The 13,525-nt window shown below is 34.3% G+C and overlaps 1 protein-coding gene across 1 annotated transcript in view; it reads left to right on the top strand.

Moving 5' to 3' along the window:
- LOC111158269 (MMS22 like, DNA repair protein) overlaps positions 1-13,525 on the top strand; it is a 122,129-nt gene that overhangs the window by 36,424 nt on the left and 72,180 nt on the right. Inside the window, exons 12-14 of the mRNA XM_022520191.1 lie at positions 1,955-2,074; positions 3,981-4,207; positions 5,536-6,039. Of these exons, the coding sequence (XP_022375899.1) occupies positions 1,955-2,074; positions 3,981-4,207; positions 5,536-6,039 (851 nt within the window). The remainder of the gene's footprint in view (positions 1-1,954; positions 2,075-3,980; positions 4,208-5,535; positions 6,040-13,525) is intronic.

Here is a 13,525-nt window from a genome sequence, read left to right on the forward strand (position 1 = left end):
GGAATAGCAAAGGGCTCACAGTTCTGGATCCTTTTCTCATTTGCATGTATACTCTTTCCTTGGTTGATCTCATCTAGCCTCATAGCTCTAAAAACCATCAATATGAAAGTAACATCTGAATGACTAAAACAGCTGGTTTTTCCCTTGGGCTCTAGGCTTATATATCACATTATCTACATAATATCTCCACTTGGTTGCCCTTATGCACTCTCCCATCTGTTCTTCCCCTAGACTTTGCCATCTCAAAAAAATGGTACCATCAACTCATTTTCTTAAGCCAAAACCTGGGAATTCTCCTTAATTGTTAATTGTTCTCTTACCTTCGTACCTTCATATATCTCATCAAAAACAAATCCCATTGCCTCTGTTTCTCAATATATCTTTAAAGTTGTGTGCTTATCTTAACAGTTTCACATAACTGTCTTCTAAACTTTGAGGTGGCATGAGGAGATGGAAGTAGGAATAGAAAAAGAGTAGGCAGTTTAATTATCTATGATAATAGATAATTAGATATCTAATTATCTGCTTTGTATGTATTTGAACTTGAAATCTGCTTTTTTGTTATATTGCAATTGTCACTATTTACTTTCTTAGTTGGTCTTCCTGCTTCTATTCTTAACATATATTCGTTCTCCATGAATGATCAAGAGCAGTATTTTTAAAACAATCCCGTTAAGGCCTGTGCTTACAGTCTTCTACTGGCCTCCCAGCATATGTAAAATAAAATCCATACTTCCTATCAAGACTTCCAAAGCCTCAAAGGAAACATGGCCCATGAATATCTCTGACTTAATCCTGTAATACCAAACTTACTACTAATTTCTATGTATCTTCTCTGCCATGTGTGTGTGTGGTTTTGTGTTTTTTTTTTTTTCCAGGTTTTTAATGTTTGGCTCTTTTTCATTCAGTCATTTAGCCCAAATGCCAACCCTCAAAAAGGTGTTTTCATTCATAGCTTCTGATAGACTAATAATCTACATCCTCTACTACTTACTCTCTGCCACATTACCCTTTTTTGTTTTGCTTTGCACAGCAGTTACAACTGTTTACATTTATCTTGTTTGTTTCAGTGTCTTCTTTTCCCGTTCTCCTCCAAAGTAATAATTTCTGTTAGTGCTTGTACCATGTCTGACATGTCCATTGCTCTCTGCGTAATAACTTAGAATAGTGCCTGGTTTATATAGTAAGCTTTAAATAAATAATTGTTGAGTGCTTCAGTGGTGCAACTTTTTAACAAACATGCATGATTGTTTCATCATAGTAGTTTGATTACTGACTACATTTTTTTCACTTCTCATTCCTGTTGCCATTTCCTAAGAGGTAAAATGCTTGTATTCTGCTAGTCTGTTGGTTTTTAAAAGAACAACTCCTATTCCTAAAGAGAATTTGACCTAATACCTAAGGATGACCCAAGTCCTCTGGATTTGTGTACATCTTAATTATTAGTTCATTTTTACTACTTCATTCGTTTGGGTTTCTTTCACATTCCCTTTCACATTCTCCCATTTTCACATTAGGTTTCCTACCATTCGGTTATGAAACAGCTATGTAATTTTTTTTAAGTTTTTTGTTGTTTTTTTGTTTGTTTGTTTGTTTTAGTAATCTCTACACCTGAGATGGGGCTTGAACTTATGACCCTGAGATGAAGAATTGCATGCTTTTCTGACTAAGCCAGCCAGACACCCCACAACTATTGTAACCTTTAAATAATTGTGTTAAAGTCATGTTGAGTTATGTAGTTTCTATTATCAGAGTATGTGAGTGGTCTCTAAAGGAAATTTTTAGAAATAAACCTTATGCTGATTAGACCTTCTGGTCTGAAAATGAGAGTGGGTATGATTTGGTGATATATGTTCCTACTCTTTAAAAGCAGGTTATCCAGTGCAGTATCAAGTAATAATACTCATGTTGCGAGAGCCCATTTACTTTCCCACAATTTCAGTTTATTTTTTAGGACGGTATACTAGAAGAACAATTACGAATGCATCTTCACTGTTGTTTGACACTTTGTGACTTCTGGGAACCAAACATTGCAATCGTCACCATTCTATGGGAATATTTTAGTAAGAACTTGGTAAGTTAATAGAGTATGAATTTATTCCAGGAATTTGAAGAATTTGTATATATGTGAGGAATGTTTTTATGGTTTAATTAAGAATAGTTATCTGTAGAGAATTGACATAAGGGAATGGGCATTTGTGTCCCTTTTCTCTTGAGAGTGAGAGTAAGCAAAGTAGCCAAAATTGTACTAGAAAGATATTTTTTTAATTCTCATTTATTAACATTGTCTAACAATTACTGATTGCTTGCAGCACATTGAAAAGTTAATACTATCCTGAATGAGACATAGTCTTGGCATTTGAGTTGCTTATAGGCTAGTGGGTAGATACCCATACATTATGGGGGGAAAACTTCCATTACTGTGCAATGCCAAAGGACGGAGTATTTGACCCAGTGTATAAACTTGTGGAGACTTTGGGACGTTGTAATTTTTTAACTGAGGAGTGCATGGAATTTACAAGTAAGAAGAAAAGAGCATTCAGGTAAAAGGAACATTAATATGAACAAGTGTATAAACACATAAAAACATGATCTTTTCCTACCATGTTCAGTAGTTCTGAATGATAGGTTTGAGATGACTATGGAGAGAACATATAGAGAAAGTTGGTAGGGTAGTCAGGGGCCAGATTATGTGCATGTTGAGTTATGATTTATTCTGGAGACATAGGATACCAAGGATGTGACATATTAGGTATGTGTGTGAGAAAGTTTTTTCTGAAAATTGGGTGCCAATTAGGAGTCCAGTGTAAAAATACATGCTAATAATGCAGTGAATGAGTAAAATAGGGTTTAGAAAGGAGAGGCTAAATTAGGAAAATAAACATTTTAAATGTAGATTTATAGAATTTAGTTACCTTTTATGTGTTGGGAGAAGAGAAAGATTTGGAATGTTCGGTTTCTGGGTAAATAGTGAACCCCTCAGTCAAGAGAGAAAAAGGAAATGAGAGATTTATAAGTAAATTACTAATTTAGGTTGATACATAATGGAGCTTATGAAAAATGAAAAAAATACCTTTTTTTAAAGCATAATTTCAGGCTGATTAGAGAAATGACCCATTCTAGGTCTGAGGTAACATGTATAATATGAGTCTATAGTGTCTCGTCATATCTGAAAGCAGGGAATATCAAAGTAAGCTGGAGTCCTGTCAAAAGGACACAGGAGCCAACTTGAGGGAGCTCCCATTGCCCTCATGCTGGGTAGATTTGAATGCTGGTAAGAAAGAATAATGACTGCTGTGGATTAAAACCTATCAAATACATTTAAATCCTTGAGTGTATGACACATTTAGAAAAGTTATTATTCTTAAAAAAAATGCTCATTATTCTGAAAATTGTAAATAAAAGATAAATATAAACTATATTTTAGAGTAACCAAATTTCTAAGGAGCTAATTGAGAAGTAATGATAGAATTAGAATATCACTATTTGTACACCTGATGAAGTAAGTTATCTGGGCAGTGATCATCAGTGACGGCTAAAACTGTTCAGTGAAAGTCTGGTGGGGATGACTCAGATGAATAGATCAGGTTGACAACACGCCCAGTCTTAACATTACAAAAGGAATGACACAACTTATGTCTCTCTTTCCTAAATTGGAATAGGCAGTGCCCAGTAGCACCGATGGAAGATTCTTACCAAAAAATTCCACTTGTGTGACGGTGATCAGTCCTCTAGATACAGCTACCAATTTACAGAAGAGAGATGGGATAAAAGAATACATTACATGACACTAGGGAGATATAAGCAGCTAAATCGAGATTGGAGAAAATTCTACACAATAAATGACCTGATATAAAAATAAATGGTATGACATAAATGCTGGGAAACTTCGAGAATATAAGAGATGAAAGAATTCTTATTTACTCAGACTTGAAACTTTATTTATTTATTTATTTATTTATTTATTTATTTGCTTTTAGAATAGTTCTTTCAGCATCTCTTGGCTTCCTTTGAAAGGCCTTACATATATCATTAAGTCACCCTTGTCAATGCTAGAAATGGTGAAGACCTGCTGTTATGATAAACAAGATAATGACCTGTATAAATCCAGCAGTAGTTTCACCATTTTCCTTTGCATTTTGGCAAAAGTTGTTAAGAAAGCAATGAAGAAAAATGGCCCTCATCCTTGGAAACAAATCAAAGGAAGGTATGCGGCACGTCTTTCTTTGTCATGAATGTTCACTGTGGAGAACCATTACTTACTGTTGGTATTTTTTTTTTAGTTAACTTCTGGTTGTAAGTCTTTGTGGTTTATACATTTAAAATGTATTTCTTAATGTATACAGGACAACAAAACATGTAGCCTTTTGATCCTGCCAATCTGTAATAGGAACAAACTTAATATCTATAACTTGTAGAGGATTTGAGTTTATTTATCTCATCTGTCCTGAAGATTGAAATTCCATATATTAAATTCAGGGCTACCAGAGAATGTTTTTCTTGCCAAAATTAATTATAATTAATTATAATTATTTATATATTATTTATATAATTACCAGGTGCCCCATGTTTGTTTTTGAATCTTAAATCATTTTGTGAAAGACATGATACTCAGAACTTTATCTAAAACAAATCACTGGAATGTATACAGTATCAATTCTTTTTTTCTAATTCTGATCCTTTAATTAGTGAGAGAAAAGTATGTCAACTAGAAGTTATATTAACACAGTGGATTTTTAAACGGTTAGTCTTGGACATTTAAACACTAACCATTTTGGGAGCGCCTGGGTTGCTCAGTGGGTTAAGCCTCTGCCTTTGGCTCAGGTCATGGTCTCAGGGTCCTGGGATCAAGCCCCTCATCGGGCTCTCTGCTCAGCGGGGAGCCTGCTTCCCCCTCTCTCTCTGCCTGCCTCTCTGCCTACTTATGATCTCTCTCTCTCTGTGTCAAATAAATAAATAAAAAATCTTAAAAAAAATAAAAATAAAAAAATAAACACTAACCATTTTTTCTTTATGGATAGGTAAAAATATTTTCCAGCACTTTGAATTGTCTTAGATATAACTATAACAAGGGCAGGTCTTTGTGAGGGGTAGAGGAAAAAAGAGTTTAAGGAAAATTGTATAAAATTGTCCTGTTAAGATTTCTTTAGAGCACATCAAATTGTACCGAAAGGAGCATATATTTTGTCAATAAAAATTTAAAAAGAAAGGTGATTAAGAGTCTAACATAAAAGGATAAGCCATGTACTATATAAAAAGAACATTTCTACTGTCCTGTGGGGAAGACCACTCAATCCCTTTATTTACACATATGTGGTTGCTGCATCACTGAGAAATTTAAAGCTATGGGCATTCTGTGAGTCTGTTTTCAAAGTAGAAAAAGTGACATGGCAGCATCATAATGAAGAATTAGCTAAATTTAAAGTAATGAAACTGTCATGAGTATTGAATGAAATGTTATTTTTGAATGTTATTCTAAATGATTGATATTGATGAATGAAAATTTTATACAAGGAATTTTTTTATGTTTTGCAGAATATATTCTAAATTCCATCAAAAAAGAATGGAAGAACTGACAGAAGTTGGTCTTCAGAACTTCTTCAACCTTTTTCTACTGTTAGCAGCTGTTGCAGAGGTGGAAGATGTAGCAAGTCATGTTTTAGACCTCCTAAATTTCCTCAAGCCTTCCTCTGTAACATCTTCCATCATTTGGAAGGGTCAAGTGGCATTCCTCTTGATGTATACCCAGAAAAATCTGGACATTGGTGTTTTGGCTGAGAAATTTTCAGGTGCTTTCCGAGAGAAGGCGAAGGAATTCTTGGTATCTAAGAATGATGAAATGGGACAAAGAAAGTCTCTCTGGATACTTCTTTCCATCTATATTGATGGTGTTCAAGAAGTATTTGAGACTAGCCATTGCTTGTATCCGTCACATGAAAAATTGCTTAATGATGGATTTAGTATGCTTCTGCGAGCTTGTCAAGAATCTGAACTTAGGACAGTACTGAGCTTTCTACAAGCTGTTCTGGCCAGAATCAGGTATGTTTTCCAATAATATACTAATTCATTGATTTATTTTATGTCATCACTTATGTTGATTCTACCTTAAAATTTTCCTTTGACATACTCATGAAATCCAAATGAAGAGAGAGGAGTTGGTTTTACTGCTACAATGGCATAAATCAGTACTTTTCAAACTATTTCTTTGAACAGTAGTTCTTTAAAAAGAAAGCTCATGTGCAAACACATACAACTAAATGCAGAGCACCTCCAGTGCAGTCCCACAACGCTTCTTCACCCTGCCTTCCCTTCCTACCTCTCCTAAGAGAGTATTATTATCCAGAGGAATGTTTCAGATATTCTAACCAAGACCATGAGCTCAAATCAGGTGGCTTCTACTGAAACATGCATTTTGGACTCATAAGGAGATTATGACAACATTGTGCCATTTAAAAAAAAAAAAAAAGGTAAGTTTCTTTAAATTATTTTGCTGCAGAGCTGTAGCCTCAACTGCTTAAAATACATCCAGCTGAAACTATTCTGAGACGAAAGTAAGATTGTTGTATTTATAACACCAGTCACCCATATAAAACTTAATGTTTTCAGATTCACTTAAGATGGATATACCCAGACCCAAATAATAATGGAAAAGAATAGTAGTTATGATATTCATTGCTTTTAAGGCCCTTTTCCCAGATGTTTTATCTTTGGAGTACATGTTCTTAAAAAGTTAGGTATTACCACTCAGTGTAGTTAGTCACTGTCACTGAAAGTTGTGTAAAAGTTATGTGTGGAAATACAATTTTTTTGAAACCATGTCTAAAGTTAATGAAGAGATTGTTTCCCTCTTTCTTTTTTTTTTTTTTTTTTTTTTAAAGATTTTATTTATTTATTTGACAGAAATCACAAGCAGGCAGAGAGGCAGGCAGAGAGAGAGGAGGAAGCAGGCTCCCTGCTGAGCAGAAAGCCCGATGCGGGGCTTGAACCCAGGACCTGGGATCATGATCTGAGCCGAAGGCAGCGGCTTAACCCACTGAGCCACCCAGGCGCCCCTGTTTCCCTCTTTCTAATACCATTTTATAAAAAGTAGTATCTGGTTATCAAAGGTAATTAGCTTGACAAATTTTTTAAGTTTGGAGAATTTATTCATTACTAATCTTAATTAATAATTTACTTAATTTGTTTTTTGTTGGACTATGCATTCATACTGATTAATCCGTAGGTTTTCATTCTTCATTAGGTATTTTGTCATTTTTAGTATTTGCCTGCCCCCATCAGTTTAAGTTCTAAAGGTTTAGCCAAAAAAATAAAATAAAATATTTAAAAATAATAAAAAAAATAAAGGTTTAGCCAAAGTTCTTGATCAGATAATCATCCCTTTATCCCCCAGAGTGAGCCATATAAAAGCAAGAATTTTAAAGCTCTCAAATTTTGGGATAGATGGATAGATACATAAGTAAATGAATACCAACAGCATTAGAAGACACTTCTACAAATTCTGGATCTTCTCTGTGAACCACATTTGTTTTTAGTCTAGTAGATTTTATTAACAGATACTATACTTTCCCAAGTATTCATTTTGTTAAAATTTTAAATAAATGTTAATAGTATTTCTCCATGTTTCTTGGGCAAAATTAGAAATTTCTATATTCTGGGACCACTTTTTTGGTTTATTTATATTTATCTGAATATACAGAATATAAGAAGGAAGGAGGGACCTGGTGTACACCATGCATATTAAGGAGCTACAGCCCGTAACATTTTTGGGTAGAGGGGTAGGAACTGAAGCCAGGAGTGTGGACATCCTGGGAAGAGGCAGTCATGGAAACCAAGGGGCAGAATCCATATATTTTTCTGCCTATTCCACTGAAAATACACATTTCCTTTTAAACACCTTTATGATTTATTGCCTCTTACCTAGGGTTTTGTTTTGTTTTGTTTTTTAAAAACAAGGATTCATATCCTACAAACACTATTGTAATTTTTGAGTGAGAAGTTATGGGGAATCTTTTTTGGTGGTTAATTTTTTTTTTTAAATTCCAAGTGCTATATATTTTCATCATTAAAAAATATAAATAAGGTATAAGGTGACAAGTAAAAGTTTCTTTTCCCCACCTTTACTTCTTTATTCTCTAGTTTGGTTGTTCTCAACAAGGGGTGAGTTCTCACCCAGGGGACATTGGGCACTGTATGGAGAAGTTTTTGATTGTAATAGCTTGGTCAGGCACTGCTACTGGCAACTGCTGCTAAACATCTTACAAAGCACAGGATACCTTCGCCACAAAGAATTATCTGGTCCAACCTCTGAAGTTGAAAACACTACTTTAGGGGCACGTGGGTGGCTCAGTCAAGCATCTGGCTCATGATTTTGGCTAGGGTCATGATCTCCTGGGTCCTGGGTCAAGCCCGGGTCCACACTGGTGCTTAGCAGGGAGTCTGTTTGAAAGTCTCTCTCTCCCCTTGCCCCACGCCCATGCATGTGTGGCTGTGTGTGTGTTTGTGCGCACACGCACACATGTGCGCACGCAGTCTCAAAAATAAATAAATCTTTAAAAAAAAAGAAAGAAAACACAGAAGTATAGTGGTTTCTCATAGGATCTTCCAGATTTTTTTCACGTAATATTTCCTAGATAGCTTTGTATGTTAGTATATGGAAACCTACCTAACTCCTTTTAATAGCTACTTAATGTTTCGTTATGTGGTTGTACCAAACTTTATTTAACCCATACCCTAATAATGGGAAGTTATATTGTTTACCATTTTGTTATTGTAAACACAGTTCTATTTAACATCTTCATATGTGCCTTCCCTGTGTACTTGTGGAAGTATATCTTTAGATTAATTCCTAAAAATGAATTGGTATATGTGCATTTAAATGTGGATAGATATTACCAGATTTCCTACCAAAAAAAAAATTTTTGTGCCAGTTTTACTCTCCCTAATAATTTAGGAGAAAGTCTCCTTGTGAAATGGAGCATATTTAGAAAATACTCATTCTCAGATAAGAAATTAAACACAGAAATTGGTTAAAAATGCTCATGGAAACATGGTAATAGAAGAATAGAACTTATTTTGAAAGTTGGAGAGGCTTTAAAATTGGAAATCAAAGTAATAAAGGAAGAATTTCTTTTTCTTTTTTGTTCATTTACTAACTTCTTTTTGTCCTTAAGCTCCTACCTAAAACTGTTTTGCTCATTCTTCAAAAATGATAACTAGAAACATGAGAGTAACTCTTATATCCTTTTTTTAAACTCTTGTATTCTTAAAAGATGTACAGTTTACAAATACTATCTCATTTATTTCTTTGCCAACCTTGTCATCCCTGTTTAGAGATGAAGAAATGGAAACATGGAGACTTTTTGTGATTTACTGAAATAAATTTCAGTATCACCACTCAGACTCTATCCGACCATTGCTACCTTCCTACACTATCTTTGTAATAGTTTACAAATAACTAAACAGAAACTAACCATACACTGTATCTTTTATAAATCAACAGGCAATTATATAAATGACACCTGCAAACTATTATCCTAAAAGTGTTACCACTATTCATGTATACTTCTGTGTGCTTTTACCCTTTATTTTTGCTAATTAAAAAAAGGGTAGTTGCTTTCTGGTTACTTTTTATTTATTTCGCAAGTTAATGTATTTTTAAATAAGTCATCAGTTGGAAAAAATGAATCACAAAGAGGTGTGGAGACATGTAAATTGTGTTTTATTTACACCAGTTTATCTTCGATCTGTTATCAGCATCATTTCAGCCATCTAAATTTCACTTCTTAAAATAAAAATAAATTTTTGTTCTTTAAATTCAATTTAGTAAAATCCTTCAGCATTAAAGCCAAAGCTGTTTCAGAATTTTGGAAAAATTCTGCTTGCAAGTATCTTGTAAAGTATGAGGCATCTTTGTTAATCATGGGCGTCACTAATCAGAAATACAAAAGTAGGAATCAAGAGGGCATATTAAAGATTGTCAGTTACATAAGGTGAAAATAAGTTTACATTTATATGAGAAGTTTCTTTTAACTAGATTTCGTATGGGTTTGTAGTTTGCTGTCATCTGGAGCAGGGGTAAGGAGTGTGTTATTGATCTGTAGGGCTAAGCTATGGGGAAAAAACACTGAAGTTTATATTGATAACATTTACTTACTTGCACAAAATGTTTAGTTTTAGTTTTATTTTATGCTGCTCAGCTATAATTAAAAATAGTTGCTATAAGTGAATGTCTAATCATGTATCATTTCTGTCGCGATATTTATAGAGCATTTTAAACAGAAGTATGAGGTCAGTATGTGAATCAGAATGGTGCAATAGTGTGGGAGGTCTTCATTATGATGTCCTCGTGTAGGCACTGCCATCTCTTACATTCCTAAAGCTTGCGTAGTAATTTGCACACAGTTCTTCGATGAAACTGATTACAATATATAATAAGAGGGACTGGGACTTGGCTGGTTTTGTTTTATTTCATCAGACTTGGGGCTTCCAAGGCAGATACTGTCAAGACAAACTGGCTGTTGGTTTGGGATCTTTTGGGGGAGAACCCCAGAGATCATTCAGGATTGTTACCTTAAAAAAAAAAGAAAGAAGGAAGGGAAGCAGAGAGGAAAAACACAAGAAAAAGTCCTTTAGATATTTGATCATAGAGATGTGTTCCTAATTTCTTAACCCAAAATCTGGAACTTCTTTGAGGATCTTTTCATAGGAGCCTCTAGGTATGCTATAAAATTAGTATTACTTTTATAATACTATTAAAAAGTTCAAAAATGTTTTGGATAGTTGATAAAGACTAAAGCATAGGCTTCCCCACTCCCTCTTTTAAGAACAAAGCTAAATTCTTCGAATTTTGGTTTAGATAAGGAAGATGGGTTACATAGATTGATGATATCTATTCCTGGCTGCATCCCTGACAAGAAAAAGAATGAAATACTTTACCTTAGCAATCTCTTCTGTTTTCAAACTCAGGTGGGAATAAGGTACCAGTCCTTGCATAAATGTGTGTGTAAGATGTGTGCGTGTGTATGTTGAGCTGGATAATAGTTTTATAACTGTATGACAGAGAAATTATAGGTAGGAAGGAACTAAGATCACTGATTAAAGGGAGAAGCAGCTCCCTCTAGGCTGTTAAGAAATAATAACTTCATATGCCACTTTCTGCTAACTGGAGCTGATGGCTCACCAGAGCATTCTTTATTGCTGATTAAGTAGCATTATGAAAATACTGACTTGGTTATGTTAACTAAATGCCTCCATGTTTAAAACTTCGAATGTCAAACAGTTTTAGCAGTCATCTTTAACATTTCATATTACCTTTCCGGAATCACATTTCTAGTTCTCACTTGCTGTTATTTGAGGTTAATATAAAAATGGCAGCTTTCATTTGTGGAGTTAGGTGTAGCCAAAAGCTTTTCTTTAATTATATCCATTCATGCTGCTATAGTTAAGGGTCTGTCAGCATTTCCATTATAAACCTCCATTTTCAGGTTTTTATAACACAGCTATGAAAATTAGCTCTGGGCAAAAACTTGACATACAAGGCCTCATGAGATTCTCCCTCCTCCCATCCCCCTTTTTCATTTTTACTGAAGTAAGGGTGAGTGATTTCAAAATGCCTTTTGGCATCTGCAAATATCATTTGGAGTTTAAAAAGAAACAATAAATTTTCAGGCTTTGTACCTGTTTGTTCTACCACTTAAGGGAGGTTGTGGACTTACGAATTTAAGCCAAATGGATATTGATCAACTGACATCCTATTTTGTATTAAACAAGAGCCTGGTTTCAAAAGAACTCTAAAAGGCAGTTGAAAACTTGCCTAAAATGTTAAATATTGAGACTGTGAAATAATTCAGAAGGAATGATTGGCTTCTTTTTGATATTCTATGTGCTGAAACACAACTCCTCAAAAGATTAAGACTTTTTTCCTGGCTTCAAAATACATTTTGAAAATACATGTATTTTTAAATGTCTTCTCTTTTCCAATGAACCTAGGAGTTCATCCTCTTATTATGTATCAGTTTTGACATTTGGGTTGGGGATGTGTATGGTCATGCACATGCACAGAGCTGTGTTTATTATTCCCCATAAATATTCTTCTTGCTGAATAGTTCTAGTTACTTTAACTTTTATTAGTGTTATTATCATTTAGACTAAAGAAAAAAAATTTTTTTTAAAGATTTTGTTTATTTATTTGACAGACAGAGATCACAAGTAGGCAGAGAACCAGGCAGAGAGAGAGAAAAGAAGGGAAGCAGGCTCCCTGCTGAGCAGAGAGCCTGATGCGGGGCTCGATCCCAGGACACTGGGATCATGACCTGCGCGGAAGGCAGAGGCTTTAACCCACTGAGCCACCCAGGTGCTCCTAAAGAAAATCTTTTTTAAATCTTCAGTGAGACAATTGAGGGTTTTCTATGTAGAGAAGGAGGTAGTGTGAGAGGAAATGCTCTCGTGAGGGACTGCTGTATGCCAAAAACTTTACATGATTTTTCAGGAAAAATAGAAAGGATGCTTTTGACAACATGCAGGCCTTTCCCTCCTTTTGTGATGGGGCGTTCTATTAGTATGAATGGGTTACAGCTTGTATGTATGATTTGATGTGATTTGATTTGTTGTAAATTTTTGGCAGTGTTCTAATAATTTGGGAGAGGGTACACATGAGTATGTTTCATGGAAAGCTGTATTTCCAGTTTTTATTTGAGAAAACAGATAGTTATGTTGCTCACTAAAAGTGATCCATCTACCAGTTTTGGTTGCTTCGGAGAAAGCATAAGCATCTCTAAGGGAAATTAGTATAAATCTTAATATCTTGAGAATATATAAAATGTTGAAGATTTCTATTATTAAATATTTTATTTCTCTTTCAACTGAGATTTTACATGTATACTTGAATTATTATTTTGACCTTATTTGCTGTTTAATAGGCTTGAATTTTCCATATTACATATTTTATAAGTTCGTGCAGTTATATAAGCTCCTTTATTAACTTGGAAATGTTTGTGCACTTTTTTTGTATTTTTCTAAAACGTAGGTTATCTACTTAATTTTTCATATGTAGGAATTAATGTTTGGGTCATTTAGTTTCCAACTAGTTCTGTTACATACACATGAATTCTCCTTACAAAAGTATAAAATAATTTTTAAAAAATATTTCAAGGGAAAACTTATATGCCCAGATCTCAGCTTTATTGATAAAATGAGGGTAATAACATGTACATTACTAGGTTTTTTTGAGGATTAACTGCAATAATGTATATAAAATTATTGGCACAGTGCCTGGCATATCAGTAAATGTTCAGTAAGTGTTAGAAGTTGCTATTATTATCATTACTGTTATTTTCAAAAGAACCCATAATAATTTCTTTGTGCTACACCTTAAGCCTGGCAACCTCAATAGACGTGTGTGTGTGTGTGTGTGTGTGTGTGTGTACACACACTTATCTTGGATAGTTCTTAACTCATTCTTATATTGTACCTTTAACATAGTGGCCATTCAGTAAATGCTTTTGATGTGTGAATGAATCAGATTGCT

This window comes from Enhydra lutris, unplaced genomic scaffold (genome assembly GCF_002288905.1).
Source record: "Enhydra lutris kenyoni isolate GAN:26980312 unplaced genomic scaffold, ASM228890v2 scaffoldscaffold58, whole genome shotgun sequence".
NCBI lineage: Eukaryota > Metazoa > Chordata > Mammalia > Carnivora > Mustelidae > Enhydra > Enhydra lutris.